The sequence below is a fragment of the Micropterus salmoides genome, unplaced genomic scaffold (genome assembly GCF_014851395.1).
Source record: "Micropterus salmoides isolate LMB-PRFRI ecotype aquatic unplaced genomic scaffold, ASM1485139v1 Ms_hic_scaffold_4, whole genome shotgun sequence".
In the NCBI taxonomy this organism is placed as follows: Eukaryota; Metazoa; Chordata; class Actinopteri; order Centrarchiformes; family Centrarchidae; genus Micropterus; species Micropterus salmoides.
The window spans coordinates 17,300,353-17,318,859 of record NW_024043372.1 but is presented as its reverse complement, the minus strand read 5'-3'; the positions used below and the strand labels follow the sequence as shown (position 1 = coordinate 17,318,859).

The window sequence follows — 18,507 nt, the reverse complement described above, 5'->3', positions numbered from 1 at the left end:
TGCAAGTAGGCCAAAATCAAAACATAAGAACATACATATTGGCGCAGTACACTTACAGAAGTGAGTCCAAAGAGACAGTCAGGGATAGTAATGGAGGACAAAATACTAAAATTATCCATCTGCAACAGTTATGATGCAGTCAACCAATGCAAGTCTATATCTCTTGACTGTGACCTCGTAGAAAACTGACAAATAAAACCAATGTTTTGAAAAAGGTCAAGGCATTAACACAAAAATCTCAGCAGGTGTTAAGTGTAGGTGTACCCCCCCTTTTTTCTTTTCTGTAAAGCTTTCAAACCTCACAGTAAATGTAATGAGGTGGGAATGAAGATACCGATCGATGTGAAATTATTTTCCTTGCTTCCTTCTGCCGTCTCAATAGGCCCTGCAGAATGATTTATGTTTAGTGAACTGAGTTTCACATATGACAAAGAGCACCTCTTCAAGCGTGGTTCAATTCCAGGCATGTGATAGTTGTTGCAAGTCTGCTCAGCCTCACTGTCAAGTCCTGCTTCATACCAATACAGTGAGTCATAAAATCAAGGTCAGGTAAGGGCCCCATCATTTAGCTAAAACCACTAGACCAGCAACTGAGCATATCTGCTGGACTATCTCGGGAAACAGAACCCTGCTGGAAAAACTTGCCAAATGGGGATTTTAGATAAAATGAGAGAGGAGAAGTTGAGAACAGCAGGGACAACAGTTGTGAAGAGGGCCAACACCAAATAGCCTGTGACAGTGAGACACAAAAAGAGAGAGAACGGGGCAGCATCAATAAAAGATGCTTCTTCCTCTCACTGGTGTGACAAATGACTGCACAGCTCAGACCTGAGCTGCTGACAGCCCTCCACTCAAACAGCGACAAAGCCAGCGAGGGAAAGAGACACAAAAAGAGACAGACTGAAAGATAATAGGAACAACGAAGGACAAAAACATGTGGATGTAGAGGCAAAGAGAGCGATAAGAAAATGTGGGGGTGGGTTGGATGAAGATGGAGCGAGAGAGAGAGATAGAGAGGACACGAGATAAAAAGAGAGACTGAGCTGATACACACAAAAAAAGAAGCATTCATTGGTATTCCAAGGTGGTCTTCCATGCAGCACAGCACAGGCGGTGCAGTCAGGATGACAGACAGTGCTTCAACAGTGCCCCCTGCAGGATCAAAGAGGCTACGACAAACTGGTCTGAATCTAGGTCATCCTTTTTAAAAACCCACCAGCTTCTCTCAGAGGAAACCAAAACCTACATCAGGAGGGTAACAGACAAACACTAGCCACCTCTCTGGGGTATTAATTTTTTTATACATACGTGAACAAGGACAACACCTTTTTCTGTCAGTGACCTGATTTGAGGTTCATCCACATTTCTCAGTTCTGAAGCACACACACAAATGTGCACAGCATATACACACAAACAAAGCTGTCGGTTGAAGTTACAGTGATAGGCCTACTAAATAGGGCTGCAACTAATGACTATTTTTCTTAGTCGACTAATCTGTTAATTATTTATTCGATTAGTCACGATTATTTTGTCAACACCTAACCCTAATTAAACCATTTAACTAATTAAATATCTTTCAAGTGAATTACTGATCTCCAACACACAGCCTAACTAGCTATCGTTACCATTAAGTGAACAAGGTTTACTATTCAGAATGAACACCAGTATCAACAACAGAGGGAAACCAGGGAAGAAGTCAAGACAGCGTAAGCTACTCCTATAATTCACTGATTTTTACAAACTTTAAAACTTAACTGTTTGACAAAGATTTTTGCTTTGGAACTATATAAAATAAGAGCAAATCAAAAGCAAGTACTATAACCACAACTGTACACTAACACTGTAATGACCATTTAGAACAATAAAGCAACAGTCCCCTTTCAAACTACTGCTATAGTTTATATTTCAAAAGTGCTTATAGGTTTTAGGCCAAAACTCAGTGGAGAATGTTCTGTAGGCTAAATGACGAGCCAGATGTTCCTTGATGTACTTTAAACCATTACTAATAACTTCTTTAAAGCTGGGTCTCCGACATTGCCAGCGTTGTGATGAACAGATTTGGGCTATCCTCGCGGGCGCTTGTGGAGCTTCTCAGCCTCGAAAACGTTTGAGCACATTTTCAATTCGCCATCAACTTTGGCCTCAAAACCGCTCAAAAGTGTATTTAGTGATTACATAGAGGTGGCAGTGGCCCAATGGATAAGACTATGCCTTTGGTATGAGAGACCCAGGTTCAATCCCCCACTGTGACCCATCCAGCATTGTGTCCCTGAGCAAGACACTTAACCCCTAGTTGCTCCAGAAGCGTGCGACCTCTGCAAGCTATTGATGAATTGTAAGTCGCTTTGGATAAAAGCGTCAGCTAAATGAATAAATGTAAAATGTACATAGCGTACAAAACTTGGACCTCTTTCTCCATTTCTTTCCACTTCTCGCATGAAAGCTTCTTTGTGAGTAGTCTCACAGTCAAGCAGTCATGGCAGACAGTGGAAGCGATACTGCTCCCAGCACTTCCTGTAGTGCATTGCAGAAATAAACAACCAGAAATGTTCCTTATGGAGAGCCTAAGCCCCTCCCCTTCCGGTGGACCACCATGTTACTTTATTTAGGAAGTATATTGTACGGTAGTCAATGGCGAGGGACAACAAATATTTTGATCCCATTTGAATTGTACACTGAATTACACATGTTTGTCAATTTAGAAGATACATTTTAAAGTCAAGAAAATTGCAGTTTGATGTAAAACTGTTGAGGTATAAGACTGTGACAATACATAATTACAAAGACCACAAACCCAAAAGTCGCATATTTGACGTCGTAACTGTCTGTCTCAATGACTGAAGCTAACGTTTAAAAAAAAAAAACTTACATGAGAGGATGATGTGATAAAAGGACAGAGTCGTTGGATGAAACACATCAGGTGAGATATTTTTCTGAGTGGAACACAGCTAAGTAATCCCGCTAGTAGCAACCAAGCAACAAACATTAGCTAGCACTACCGCGCTAACATGTTGGTGACGTATATTGTTTGAGACGAGAGATGTAGTTCGTTGAGCGGTGTCACACAAAACGACATGCAAATTTACTGTTTTACGAAAACCTGCGCCATTCTTGACTAGTAAAATTATATTTTAAATTGACCAACATCATATGTGTAATTCAAGGCTCAAGTCTAACGGATAAAAAGATAACTGGTCTCTTGCCATTGACTACCGTACGTATTTTTTCCGAAATAAGGTCCCAAGAGCCGGAAGCGGAATTGAGTGACTATATGAAGATTGTTATCTCTCCCTTAAAAGGCATCTATGTAATGACGCGTTGACAATGAAATTTCACGTCAACGAATTTTTAGTCGACGATTACGTCGACTACTCGTTGCAGCCCTACTACTACTATTCACTGGAAAGTTAAATCAGCACCTCTTTTAAAGTTTCAACAAAATGTGTCAGACAGGCGTGAAGCACAAATACTTGATAAAAGGCAGTTTTAACATTCTAAAAATGGCAGATAATATCTTGAATTGCCTTCTTTTTTTTTACTTTTTAGAATGACATTTGGTTGTCGTGTAGTGTAAATTTGCGAGATACACACACAGATTCAGAAACACACTGATTTTGTATTATGCTATTAAAAGTCATCACTTAAACAATTCTTAGTGCAACCAGTATATACCAACCATTAGCAAAGATGATACACAACTTTATTTTATCTTTGGATCTGACAGGGCCATTTTACGTGGAGGAGTCTACATGCATTCGGAGGACAAATAATGTTGTTAATGAGCCTACGTAAACATCAGTTATGCCTCAGCATGAAGTTACTGCTCATGAAATGGAAAGCATCTGGTTAGTTGTAGATAAAATCAAAGTTGCAGTTACAGAACTGGAATATGCAAAAAAGAAAACCTTCTTACGTCTTATTTCATCATCTAAAACACAGCCAAAGGCTAGGACGTCCTGCGACACATTATGGTACGTCAGTCCCTTCCTCTTGGTGCAATTTGCCAATGCAGCACTCCTCCTATGTTAATTTGCTCTTGTTTGTCCTTTCTGAATAAAAAACACCCAGTACTAGCTGATAATGTGGTCCAGATCACTAAACCCACAAGAAAAACAACAACTTTGGCCTGAGGCTATAGAATTTAAACAACATTGTTGAAGAAAACTACCAATCCTGGTAATTCAAGTAATCCACAACACAAACATGTTTGTTAGCAGGATATGTGAGCACATAGTTCCTTTTTTCCCCTGACTCAAAGGACATACAGACAACAGCAACAAAATAATGGGGTTTCTTGACAATAATCTGAAGGTATCCTGAACACAGGATAACACTGGGTACAGACTATTAGGACAAAACACCTCAGAGCAACAAACCCTCCAGTCAACACATTAGTGGTTGTTCATATCAGCACGGGTCACCAAACCCTGATTTTCAATAACCTCAACAGCTTTTTGAGTATGTAGTGTGTTCAGACTAGAAAAGTGCACACACACTCAACACTCAATATGCAGTCTTAAAAAACAAACAAATTTGCACACTTGACACTGAGGAGCTACTCACAGATGGAACAAAAATTTAAACTAAGTGAGGGTGGGTGTGAAACAGCTCCGGGAATATGTCAGAAAACAACAAACAATTAAATGTTTGTTTTAGTTTAATTAGCTGTAGCATTGTAGAGTCACATTTTGATTGATGTCCAACGGCACACGTATTATATAATTTTGATTTATTGTACACCAACTCCAAAACAGCATACTGTAAATATTGGTATGTCTGTATATACTGTAGTGTGGAATTGGGACATTTGCACTTGTGTCAGGCTTTGTCTCTCACCTTTGACCTTGACATACAAGAACTCCGGGTTAACGCAGAGGGCCAGGTTACTTGGCAGTGTCCATGGTGTGGTCGTCCAGGCGATCAAAGCCACGTCCTCATTCTCGACCAATGGGAAGTTGACAATCACGGATGGGTCTTGTACATCCTGGAGACAAAAATTAAACAGATTAGGATAATTTCAGTATTTTTTTACCCTATTTTCACATATTTTGGTGTCAAAAAGACTAGTAGGTAAATTGGAATCCAATGTATTCCTACGGGGCAATTGTGCTTCCTGCAACAACCTTCCTTAAACTGTTTGTACCAAGAGTAAATGCTGTTACTAATGCTGCATTAGACCAGTTGAAGTGTGAGGGGGTTGTGTTTTGTGCCAACCTTATAGTTCTGGTTGGCCTCAAAGTTGGACAGGGGGGTGTTGCAGGCAGTGGAGAAAGGCATGACTTTGACACCTCGGTAAACCAGACCCTTGTCGTACAGCTGTTTGAACACCCACCTGAATGAAAAGAAAATGCATGAAAAAACTTAAACTATTAAGGAGAGACAAACTGCACACAAGAGGACAGACTAAAGACATGAATTAAGTCAGGCTTGTATTTTTTTATTATGTATTGCCTTTTATATATTGTGGTACTTCATTGTTGTCCGTTGTGGTACTCCTGTCACCTAAGTGTTTAAAGCCTGGCTGCAAATCAAGTTACTTTGTGCTATAAGTTTATCAAACAATGCCTAATTTAAATCCTTGTTTATAAAAAGGAAAATACAAATTATATATCTTTAAGACAAAACGTGTACATAAAAGATGGAAAATTTGACATTCATACCAGACAGTCTCCATGAACCATGGGTAGAGAGTCTTGTAGTCGTTCTTAAAGTCAATCCACCTTCCCATTCGCTTTACTGAAACCTAGGAACAAAACGACATACACACGGCTAAATCAAAGGAACATACAGGTGCATCTCATACAATTATAATATCACGGTAAAGTTAATTTATTTCTATAATTTTATTCAAAAAGTGAAACTTTCAAATATATTAGATTCATTACACATAAAATAAATATTTCAGGACTTTTCTGCTTATTTCTGATTATGGCTTACAGCTCATGGAAATCAAAAATCCATATCTTAAAATATTAGAATAAAGAATGTATAATACAGAAATGTCGACCTGAGAAGAGCCTTTAATCTCTCAGTATGGTTCAGTACACACAACCACAATCATGAGGAAGACTTCTGACTTGACAGTTGTCCAGAAGACACTCATTGACACCCCCCACAAGGAGGGTAAGCCCCAGAGGGTCATTGCTGAAAGGGCTAGCTGTTCACAGAGTGCTGAATCAAAGCATATTCATGTAAAGTTGCAACAGGGATGACCGCAGCCTTGAGGGGATTGTCAAGCAAAGCCAACTCAAGAAAGTCCACAAGGAGTGGACTGAGGCTGGAGTCAGTGCATCATGAATGAATTTCCTTTTCCAGTAGGACTGGGCACCTGCCCACAGCGCCAAAACCACTAGTAACTGGTTTGCTGACCATGTCATTACTGTGATTTATTGGCCGGCCAACTAGCCTGACCTGAACCCCATAGAGAATCTATTGTCAAGAGGAAAATGAGAGACACCAGACCCAACAACATAAACGAGGTGGAGGCCATAACACCTCAGCAGTGCCACAGGCTGATTGCCTCCATGCCACGCCGAGTTGATGCAATAATTCATGTAAAGGGACCCCTGACCAAGTACTAAGTGCATAAATTAACCTTTTTCAGAACTTTTAAACTATTCATAAGGTCGACATTTTCCGTATTGTACTTTTATTCTAATATAAAAGACTCAGGAATGCCAAACTAACTACTACTAAGAGATATTCACCTCCAACATAAAAGATAAAGAGATATACCTATTGTGTAGCCTCACTACATTTTTAGAACATGTTTGACGCACTGAGTCAGGCATGCTTTCATTTTATTGATGCATGAAAACAAAAACCTTACTGGTCTCACAAGTATGGTTACAAAGTGCTCTCTCACATGAGGATTTTATCCTTTCCTTTATACTCACCTCCCACTCATTGGCGTATCTCATGACAATGTTTCTGCACTGCTTGTTGTACTCAGCGATGCCCATCTTAGCCACATCTTCAGGCCCTTTAATCCCCAAAGTCTTGTCAATCTCATACTCCTACAAAAACACACAGAACATGAGACAAATACATAATCAAATCAAGTCAATCTAAGCAGAACTTTTAGTAAACATTTATTTGACTTCAATATTCAGGAAGACAGATTCTTACCACAGGCAAGCCATGACAGTCCCAGCCAAAGCGCCGGTCCACATGGAAGCCACTCTGGTGGGCAAAGCGAGTAACAATGTCCTTGATGGTGCCAGCTAGGATGTGCCCATAGTGGGGTAGACCTGTGGCAAAAGGAGGGCCGTCGTAGAATGTGTACCTGGTTGGGAAACGGGCAGCAACATATTTTTAAAGGTCTGGTCATCTAGCTCGATGGTGTAAGTTCTAAATGATAATAAAAAAAGTTATGAGATGGTAAGACAAGATGACTATGCCGTCTGGAAATACGATGTTCCTCTCAACCAAGCATGCAAGATAACAGAAATGCCACAATGACAAGATACTCTGTTGTCTGAGTATGCTTTAACAGCTGTGCCGTGTGAATATATTTTGCTTAGTACATAAATAATTATAAACCAGAAACAGGTGAATTTACTTGGGCTTGTTCTTAGACTGTTTGAGGCATTCCTGGAAACAGTCCTTTTCTTGCCATAACTGCAAGATCTTCTCCTCCTCGGAAGGAAAGTTGAGGGACTCAGGGACTGGCTCCACCATGGTGACTTGTCAAAACAGAAAATGAAAAAGGTACTAAATAGAATTGTAGAGCAGAAAGAAATGGGAATAAATCAGCATACAAACATGAAAATCACATGATAATCGTTTCCTTTTTTCCACATTTACTGCTATAATGTCAACAAAGTATTACCCATTAACATATCCAATATTGGCCCTTTTACAACAGAACTATTACAAATTAAATCTTACTTTCAGCACACATTCATTGACAACAACTTACAGAACATTTTGCTGAAGTAAAGAAATTAAACTGACATTATATATAAAACGGTAAAAAATGTGCCTTCCTCAGTGAAAGTCTCCCACCCTCCACAGATGCTTTTGGATCATATTAATAGCCGACCTGTCAGTGATCGATAGTTTGACAACACAACATGCATTTTGTTCTTCCACTTTGTGCTAAAGTCAAGCCTATCTAATATATTTTTCCCACGTAGACCATGAAACAGAAACTTTGCCGAAACTAGTTAATTACCTTCAATAAGTCACTTTTCCACAGCGGTTAGTTCACACGATTGACGCCTGCTTGTTGTTAGCTAGCGGGCTAAGCTAACCTGTCAATGCTTAAGTAAATTAGCTTGTAGCTAAACTACAAAGTAAACAAATTAAAGTTAAAGGCAGCGTTTGTACGCACCCGTACACTAGCAGAGGTACAATGAAGCGTTACTGTTATCAAAGCTGTACGTTGTGAGTTTGAATGGAGGTACTCACATGTTGGCTGCCAAGAGAAGAGAAATGATGCAAGCAGGCGTCAGCGTGAGCGGAAGTGACGAATGTACGCACACTGATTTGGTGTATCTCTTTCACTAAAATAAACACATTTAAACAATCTTCACAGATATATTACAGAGACAGTATGATTAGTAGATTTATTGACATTGATGATAGCTGTTGCAGTATAAATTTAAGCAACAAGATATGACATAGGGAAATACCACTTACATGAATAACTTTTCGGTGCTGTGCTCATTTCTTACTGCTCCTTAATTTTAATGAATACTGCTTATGAAAAACACTAGTACTATTTTACAATGAATATTGTACTCTGCCAAGGATGCTTTTATTTATCCCACTTTCTTTATACACAGTAGTATCTCCTCTTTCTATTGTCGTCTTTCTTACGTCTTTGTCCAGGTGTAAAGAAGGGCTGTTTCAGGACCAAAGACGTAGAAAAAGTGTTTTTTTTACACAGGGCTACTATCCGCTGCAGAAAACCAAAGTAAAGCTGATGAGCCAGCGGTGAGAGTGAGTTACTCAGCAGTAGACACGAAACCCAATTATTTAACTGAATAGCATCTAGCGAGCAATTCCAAAAACAGCAGACCATAAAATGACCGTAATATATTTTCAATTATCTGGTCAGTAACAACTAACAGCATGTTGCTAGACCATGCAAGTGGGTAGAGTGGAAGACATTTCTAGTGATGATGGCTAAATGCATCAAAGCTCACAGCAGAGTAAGGTGGAAAATAAAATGACATTTGAGAAATAATGTATCCTCCCTTTTTCTGAAAACACTTCATAGATCTTCCTGTCAATCTTGTATTTCAGACATTACTACCCAAATCTGTGGAAATTTCAAAGCCTTTTACCAAACCTTGTACTTAAAGATTTAAGGAAAGTGCATTCCATCACATTTCTAAAACAATGTCAGAAAACTCCCTTTACTTAATCTAACGTAATTGTTTTTTCAAATTTAAGGTTTAAAATTTTGATTTCAGATTATTTTAGCATTTGCCTTTATTCAATAGTTACCATTTAAAAGAGAGTTGATAAAGATACAAGCAGGAAATGCAGGGAGACAGAGCAGGTTGTGACTTGTAGTATGTGGTATGCGTCTTAACCACTAAGCTGCCAGATGCTAACTTTACATTTCAATCCTCATTCCCTCAGGTTTGATTTTCATGAATGAACTAAGACAGCTAACACAACTGGGAAGAAATCCCAGACACCCAGTTAACTGATTCATTACATATGATCAGTCTGAGGCAGTCACAATAAAAGGTGAAACTCTGATATGGGTTTGTTAACAAAGCATAGCTTTATTGTGATGGTGGAAACATGGAACACTGACAGACATGGAAGTGACTGGATGGCAGTTTATTTCGCTTGAGCTGCCTTCTGTGCCGCCTTCATGCCCTTCTTGTTGTGCTTCTTAGCAAAGCGCATGTTCCTCAGGAACTTAGGGTCTACCTGCAGCAAAGAAAGAAAACAGTGAAGTGAACAGGTGGGACACAAGTGTGGAAGTGGTGCACAATTCCAAGAACTTTTTAAATTAATTTAAATAATTAAACAACTAACAATTAAGCAAAAGACAACGCCTCATGTTGGGGAAAATGGAAACCAAGCACTTGTTAGTCTGTATTAAAAGTGTAGTTCAGATTTCTGGGTTTCTGGTTAAACTGAAAAAAGCAAACACTAAACAATAACAGGACTACCTCACTAGTGCTTGGGTAATACAAATGAGAAATGTTTGGTTTGTAGGCTCAGTGACAAATTTAATGAAAGTAGTTCTGATGAAAGTAGATTGTTTCCCCCAGGTCGGAGAGAGAAGTGACAAAGATTTTAATATAGTTTGCATTATGAAAAATCTTTCCTGCAAGTGACTCAGTTGATCAAAATCCGACCAGCTTCCTACTAAGACCATAATGCTGTTCTGATAACTGAGCAAAACTGCATTTCATGTTTTGATAACCAGATTCAACTGCTAAACCTGCCTGCTGGTTAGACCGAAGCTAATCTGAACTTTCCCACAAGAAAAGAAACCGCAACCAACAGGATGATTAACGATGCTTTTAGTGTTTTAAATTTTCAGCTGCCCTGAGAAGCATGACATTATCTACATTTAAAGAAATTAGAATTAAAAACTAAAAGTTTAGTCTGAACCTTAAAACAATTCTCATTACATTTTGTTGTAAAATAAGGTGATGACAGTTGGATTAAACAGCAGTGTGAACTAGGGCTGGGCAATAAAACAATAATGATAATTATTGCAATGTAGTTTTCCTCAATAACAATATTAAATAAATATTTGGTTTAATTAAGTCAGACAAATTAGCACCTAGTTTTTCTATTAAGATTTTTATTTTGTTGAGGAAAAGGGACTGAAAAAAGGTTTACTAATCATCTTTGTTGAAAAATATTTTGTCATAATGTCAGGCGATTGAAAATCTGCAGGCCGGCTGAGCGCTCAGGCACTCCAGATTTTTGGACAAATAAACATCCGGGGTCGGACTGGATTATGTTCTGACAACTACGCCATTTGCTCGAGGGAGGAGCTCTGAGGAAAATTATTTTATTAAATTAGCTTTTTTCTTAAGTTTCTGGGATTACAACGTTGATTTATCTTCACTCGAGCTTCTCAGCAGCTAGATTCCGTGCACATCCGGTTCCAGTGTTGTTAGTGTCGTTTGACACTACTTCATATTTATATAAAAACCGGACAAAAATGGACATTGCTGAGAGAAAAGAAAGCGAGGACATTGAACTACCTGGTGAGTTCAGAAAACATGTATGTAACTTTATTCCAGCTATCGTTGTACTTTACTGTGACCAAGTTAGCATAACATAGCCCTGATCGATCCGAACTCCATTCAGAAAACAAACATTTTAGAAGTTTTTGTCCTGCTGTCTTGCTGACAGACCTGACAAAAGCATGAATTCATATGTTTAACAAATCTACATCATATTGTATTGTTATTTCAGCATCAGTTTGATCCGTTTATTGCCATTTAATCACAACAAAATGTTTACTTTGGGTTCATACAGCTGTAGTAATGGCAAGTTGTGTTTATTCGCATTATCGCGTTGTGTGTGAACACTCCAGGGATGTCTAGCGATAAAAACCCCCGCGAGGAAACATTGCGTGGATTAAATTCGCATTTGGTCTGAATGCACAGTAATAGTTTTGAATGTTCTACCTCAGATTTGTGAAGTAATCCACTGTTTGGCATCAAGTGTTTGTCACATTCTGACCATAAAGAAAAAGTTTAAACACATAATTAACCATCTGGTCTCTTTAGTTTTCACTCAAGAGCAAAAATCTGCCTTTAAACTTCAAAGAAATAATGTTTTGACGTATATCGTGATAATTATCGATATCAAATTATATGAAATGTTTTTATCATGATAACGTTTTTTGGCCATCTCACCCAGCCCTAGCATGAACCACCATTCATCAAAAGAATTTAGTGACTAAATTACCTCTTGAAAACACACTGCCAGTCTCAAAGAAAAATGCAACTTGCTTTATTTACCATGCAAATCTTGACATTATCCAAATGTCTCCTAAGCCACAAAAGTGGGAGCAAAGGGCCTCACCGACTCCCTGTACTCTTGATTTCTCAGAGTAACCCCGAGTTCCTGCAAACACACACACACACACACACACACACAACTGTACGTACCCCCTTGAGTGACTCATAGCGCTGAGATGTGGGCTTCTTGATGCCGTTCCTGTGGGCTTTACGAGCTGTTCAGACAAGGAGAAACAATTAACACAAAACTATTGGTCCATTCTTCCCTCCTACATTCACCTCTGCAAAGTAAATATACCTAAACTTTAATGGACATGCATGCAAAGCTGAGATTGAAATATGTCTGACAATTTGCCGTTAGTGTAATAGCTTAGCTACAATTTTAAACCTAATCTCCTCGTCACTGCAGTCATACTTACACTGGTTGTGGGTTGTGTGGTTCTTGGACTTGGCCATTTCGACACTGGTTAATCTGAAGAAAATTAAAATATAGAAAGCATTCATTTAGACGTCCACCTTTATTTTACATCGCTGTTATCTGCAGCACTAGCATGAAAGGAAAACGTTTGAGTCGCTAACTGGTAGCCAGGGAAGCTTCGAGCAATGTAAACAGAGATGCGATTGATAATAGAAAGCTTCGTAACGAATCAACAACACTCAAATGTCAATGAAAAAGTACATATCAGACCAAAAAATGCGCAAGTATACTAAATAGAGTTAGCAGTTTTGTTGAAGTACTCATTGAGTGGCACTACTGCCTGGTCGCTAGCATGTCAGACAGCGTTAGCACTTTTAAAATCTAATCTTCAACGGTTAATGAGGATCAAATCTGAAACATACTGCGGTGTAAATGTGGCCAGTAAAGTGATTAATCAAAACCACTTGATGATTATGTTCGGGAATGTTAAATACACAAAGATTGATTAAGATTGTAAAAGTCCACCTAGGTGGGAAATCTGAGTACCTGCCACACGAACAGACGACAACCGGAAGAGAGAGAAACGTAAACCGGGTAGAAAACAAGAAGAGTGGAGTCAAGAGAGGAAGCTGGTGGGGAAAGATCGGTCTGTTTAATGACACCGCCGCCTGTAGGTGGTTTCTGATATGACAGGGGAGAGCCCACAGCCGGCCACAGGGTGTCACCTTCTGCTCATGTGACACCGATACAGTCTATCTGCATATCTCTTACATTTAAGGCAGCCACAAGAAATGAAATCCGGGAACCAAAGGCGACACATGTTGGTGTCTTCATTAGATATGAAAGTGTGGAAATGACACGGCTTCCTGTGACGGAAAGGCCATTTTATTTTTCTTTCTCCTACACCAAAAGTTTATTTTCTCTTTCTCTTTCTCTTTCTCTTTCTCTTTTTTGTTTTGTTTTGTTTTCATTTCATTTAATTTCAGGTGTGGAAACCGAGTTCAAATACTCAAGTACCGAGGGAGATATTGTACTTTTCAATCCACTACATGTTTTTAACAGCTATAGCTATATATTTACTTTCAGTTACTTTGCAGATTAAGATATTATATTAATACAGTGATAATATACTGTATGCTATATAATAATAATAAACCTACAATACAGTGTATTTGGACTGATTAAACCAGTGGGCTAGTTTCTGACTTGTGAACCCTTAAAAAAAGTGTTTGACCTACATCGGGCCCCATGAGTTTCTATAGGTGGTTATACATAAGCTTAAAAGGGTTTAATATTTTGTTCAGTTACATAAATAAGTCCTTTTAATATCCCACCGACTGGGTAATCTTCTTTTCTTCTTCTTCTTCTTCTGTGATTAGAAATGTGTATTGACACTGACACTAGTTGGCTACAACTATTGACACATCTCAGTTTAATGGCCATTTCTGCAGGAAACTGAAAAATGAGTCAGTCTGTCGGTTGGTCCAAAGTGAAATACCTCAACAACTACTAGACGAATTACCATAACCTTTGTACAGCATGCTAACATGCTAAACTAAGGTGTTTAAAGTCCAACTGAAATCACACCCCTTTTTGTAACCAAAAATTGCAACATGTCTTAAATGTATTGATGTTTCTTTAAATGTAATCTACTGTTTGTATCATTAAAAGGAAGAGAAAGGGGGAAATATTAGAAATGCTCCTTGTCATCTCAGCCAAGTGGAGGGACATGTTGCTGTCTGGTGGAGAGATTTCCTTCTGATACACCTGAAAGATTCAGTATCTTGTGTCATTAAGTGTCATTCCTGATGCTTTTATGGGGCAACCACCACAACATTGCAACCAGCACGCGGGATGATGGACAGATTATAAAGCAGCCAGCATTTATAGACAGATCCACAGAGATTACAATGCTGCTGGCCCCTCTCCTGTGTTGTGACCACAGACTGTATATAAAAACGTGACGGATGGGAAAGGCTGCACAGCCACGTGACTGAGCTTATACCTATCTCTCTCTCCCTCTCTCAGAACCAAGGGATATTTCTAAACATGACCCTAACTTCTCGTCTTCATCTCCTTTCTTTTCCTTTTATCTCTCCTCTCATTCTCAGCCGAGGTTGGGTGATTCCCTGCTCAAGCAGAAGAAATCACGCAGCAGCAGCAGCAGCAGCAGCCTATATTTAGACCCCTGTTTGATCATACGAGCCTCTCCGCTCCGCTCTGCAGCACAGAGCACTGAGCTCTGCTCAGTCAATCACAGATTTGGGTACACATGTTTTTTTTTCATACATCCCCCTTGATCTGATAGTGGTCAAGAGAGGTGGACTAGTTTTCATTTCCTGTGAGATTTTTCACACATGGTAGCTCTGGTGGCGTGGAAGCATGAGTTTACACTACAAAACGAACACATCTCGGTGCGTATTTTCTCAGCATTATCTGTGTGAAATCTTTATCCCCATAACAAGAGATGATATTAGAAAATTCCTCAAATAAGCTGAATAAGAAACTTGTTTTCGAGTGTGGAACAGGCTCATTGATGCCCCTTGTGTTTGTTGGGGGGATAACACTCACTATCTATCTATCTCAGACTCTGTACTTCTCTGTTTTGTGTGCACACCTGCAAACACACACACACACACACACACACACGCACACACACACACACACACACACACACACACACACACACACACATTCCCCGTCTCACATTCAGTCTCCCAAGACCAACACTAATTCAATTACAGAATATGAAGGTCTTACGTGCTGTCTAACCTGATCTTCGATAAAACTGTAAATCTTCTCTGAGATCCTGATTGTAACCGAGTTTCCATATGAGGGGGGAGAAAAAAATCACTACACATGCACATCCATAATTGTTTATGTTTATGAAACATTTTGCTTTATTGCTTCCCTGATATTGCATGGCCTATTTCATATCACAGAAAGTTAAATTACTTTGCATCTTTGTGTCATGATCAGTTTGTTGTAATTATATATATTTTTTCTTAAGAAAGGTTTAAATGCCACTAAAGCAAGACCTGGGATGTTATCATTAAACATCACAGTTACTATGGGATGTTTGGTTAAAGCTAGATATGCCCTGATCGTGTACGATACATTTGTCTAGCGTTGTGGTGGTGCTATCAATGGGGGAAATTTGACGTTGAACTAAAAATCAGTCCCATAAATATGCACGGAGGGACTCCTATTAATCCCTTGCATTCATCCTTGTTCATCCAAGTAAAGAAATTTCTAACCTTGTTTTGAAAAGTGCTGTAAAAATATACGTGTTAGTTATGATTATGATTATTTGCGTCCACCATTAATGCAGCTGAACAATTACTCTTGAGTTGCCAGGTTGTGGAAAATTACATTTGGCTGGCATATGCTATGTAAGATACCATTCTACATAATAATACGTTTACTAATGAAACTTAAAGTATATTTTGCTGATATTTTTTTTTTACATACTTTTACTTCTTCCACCTCTGCTGTTATCGCTCACCAATTATCTTTCAAGCCTTCTCTCTGCTTTACCTTTCCACTCTGTCTCCCACATTCATGACCCACCCCACTTTCTCCTCTTTCTTTTAGTCCAACCCAGCCTCTTGCTCAGTTTTAGCCCTGGACTCCCTCTCTTTCTCTCCTGCCCTCTCTTTTGCACTGCTCCCCACACACTTCGATTTCTTTCTGAAAGAGGAAATCTCGACTTTGAGCAGCACAGAGTCATTTAAATCAGCTCTGTAAAGGCCTAATACCCTTTATGACAAGTTTTAAAGACTTGCATTAAAGACTTGTTTCATGACATGCTTATCTAGTAGAGATGTATGCCTGTATGGGCCCTTTTGAGATAAGATGTACACAGATTTCTAATCTGGACTTTTATTTGCTTCAATCACTTTTTGACGTTTTGCACAAAACTTTCTTAGCATTGATAGGAATTAGGCTACTATAAAATGTTTTATTTCAACCAGTATGAATATTATGTGTATAAAAATTAGAAAACTATACTGTTTTGGTTTACTCATGCTCCTCTCGTCAGTGTTGTTTTCTGTAGCAGGAAGCTGAAAGCTCAACGAAGAAAGCTCATTCAAACCCACTGTACACATCCTGCACAGCACCAAACAGCAGACAGACAAATTTAGCAGCAACAGAATCAGATGTTTACCTCAGGTGTTGGTGCAGACTAAAGACAGAGTTGAAATGTATGTGGATATTGGACTTACATTCACCAGGTGACGAGAAACATGACTAGGAGCATCCATATTACAGCTCCTAAGTATTTCCATACTTCAAAGACATATTTGGATAGCAACCTTTATTTATCCCTCTGAATCAGAGCCCTCATCTCTGATTTGTTCAATTCAAGTCAAATAGGTCTGATGCTGTGCCAGCTGACCATTGTTTTCCTCAGAAATGGAGGGAAGCGTGGATTACATAGACGCAGGTGCACAGGTTGTTGTTACCTTTTACCTTGTTACAGCATATTACAGAAACTGTAGGTTAAGTGGTCCTTGCTTCTTGCACACATTACTGCAGCTACTGTTGTGAGGAAAAATTATGTTGGTAGGATGTATATATCACTCACTACTGATTGATGAGGGCAAAACAAAAACAAAATACCCCCCTCCCCCCAACAGAAATTGATCACAATTAATAAGATGTCAGGATGAATAAATGAAGTGAAACAAACCAGCAGTTCAGTCTGATTCTCATGCTATGACTTACCAGCACTGATGACAACTCACATTCTTATTGCCTAAGATCCTAAAAACAGAAACAGTTTTAGGAACTAAAGACATGGATTTACATGCAAAAGATTTCTAGTCACAGAAGGTCAGGGGAATCATCAAAACGTAGATGTACAAGTAGAATATAAATTCATATAAATTGCACAACCCTCTGAAATAGCAGAAGTGACAACAACATGCCCTTCCTCAATAGCTTCTGCAGTAGTGCCCTTGAGCAACATAGTGAATCACTGATTGCTCAAGTTGAACTCAGAAGGAGGAATCAGTTGTGTGTAAATTTGTGCAAAGCCTCCACCTCACCAGATGCTACACATTTGATTAACGTCTTCCTGCTTGGTAACAATGAAAAATGGCCACCAGAGCAATGCTGCAAAACTTTAGAAAGAGCCCAGCCCCACCCTCCTCCATCATCCTGTCCCAGTCACCACTGTGGACTCCTTCCACTTCTTGGGCACCATCATCTACCAGGACCTCAAGTGGGAGCTGAACATCACCTCCCTCAACAAAAAGGCCCAGCAGAGGATGTACTTCCTGTAGCAACTGAAGAAGTTCAGCCTGCCAAAGACAATGATGGTGCACTTCTTCACCGCCATCATTCAGTCCATCCTCACCTCCTCCATCACCATCTGGTACGCTGCTGCCACTGCCATGGACAAAGGCAGACTGCAGCGTATCATTCGCTCTGCAGAGAAGGTGATTGGCTGCAATCTTACATCACTTCAGGACCTGTACACCTCCAGGACTCTGAGGCGTGCAGGAAAGATTGCAGCTGACCCCACCTCGGACACAAACTGTTTCAGACTCTCTCCTCTGGGAAGAGGTTTTGGTCCATCAGGACCAAAACCTCTCGCCACAAAACAACTTCTACCCTTCAGCGCCTAGCCTCATTAACAAGGCCTGGGTTCCCCACTGACACTCCCCCTTTCAAATAATGCAAATGTCTCTGCACGTCTAAATATTACTTAATGTCATATCATGCACAAACCTGGCACATTGCACATTTATGTTGTTAATTGTTAATCGTTGTTTTTCTATATTTTCATATTTTGTGAATTTATATATTTATGTACACAATATTCTCTTATGGGCGGAGTGGTGTTGCAGTGGTTAGCACTCTAGCCTCACAGCAAGAAGGTTGTTCAAACCCCGGTTGCCCCGGCCTTTCTGTGTGGAGTTTGCATGTTCTCCCCGTGTCTGCGTGGGTTCTCTCCGGGTGCTCCGGCTTCCTCCCACCATCGCAAGACATGCAGGCTTGGTTAATTGATGGCTCTAAAATTGTCCTTAGGTGTGAGTGGTTGTTTGTCTATGTGTGGCCCTGCCAGGGTGTACCCCACCTTTCGCCCGATGTCAGCTGGGATTGGCTCCAGCCACCCGCGACCCT

At 39.6% G+C, this 18,507-nt stretch overlaps 2 protein-coding genes across 3 annotated transcripts in view; both read right to left on the bottom strand.

Moving 5' to 3' along the window:
• The window catches only part of iars1 (isoleucyl-tRNA synthetase 1), a 54,304-nt gene extending 45,842 nt beyond the window's left edge, over window positions 1–8,462 (bottom strand). The window contains exons 1-7 of one of the 2 annotated variants that reach the window (XM_038695922.1): window positions 8,413–8,462; window positions 7,562–7,685; window positions 7,129–7,285; window positions 6,897–7,016; window positions 5,661–5,743; window positions 5,215–5,332; window positions 4,837–4,984 (exon numbers count right to left, since the gene is read on the bottom strand). In XM_038695922.1, coding sequence (XP_038551850.1) covers window positions 4,837–4,984; window positions 5,215–5,332; window positions 5,661–5,743; window positions 6,897–7,016; window positions 7,129–7,285; window positions 7,562–7,680 — 745 coding nt within the window. In that variant the 5' untranslated portion in view covers window positions 7,681–7,685; window positions 8,413–8,462. The other variant, XM_038695921.1, reaches the window with a different exon arrangement.
• Window positions 8,463–9,719: 1,257 nt separating this feature from the next.
• On the bottom strand, window positions 9,720–13,020 carry rpl29 (ribosomal protein L29). The gene is made up of 4 exons (XM_038695925.1): window positions 12,922–13,020; window positions 12,377–12,429; window positions 12,108–12,172; window positions 9,720–9,894 (listed from the first exon to the last, which is right to left on the bottom strand). The coding sequence occupies exons 2-4, from the start codon at window positions 12,411–12,413 to the stop codon at window positions 9,802–9,804; spliced, it is 195 nt and encodes a 64-aa protein (XP_038551853.1). The 5' UTR covers window positions 12,414–12,429; window positions 12,922–13,020; the 3' UTR covers window positions 9,720–9,801.
• Window positions 13,021–18,507: the final 5,487 nt, after the last annotated feature.

Coding starts and splice junctions, on each gene's coding strand:
- rpl29 (XM_038695925.1), bottom strand. CDS start 12,413: ATGGCCAAGTCCAAGAACCACACAACCCACAACCAGT. Junction 12,173..12,376: donor CCACACAACCCACAACCAGT/GTAAGTATGACT, acceptor TTGTCTGAACAG/CTCGTAAAGCCCACAGGAAC. Junction 9,895..12,107: donor GCTATGAGTCACTCAAGGGG/GTACGTACAGTT, acceptor TCTTTGCTGCAG/GTAGACCCTAAGTTCCTGAG.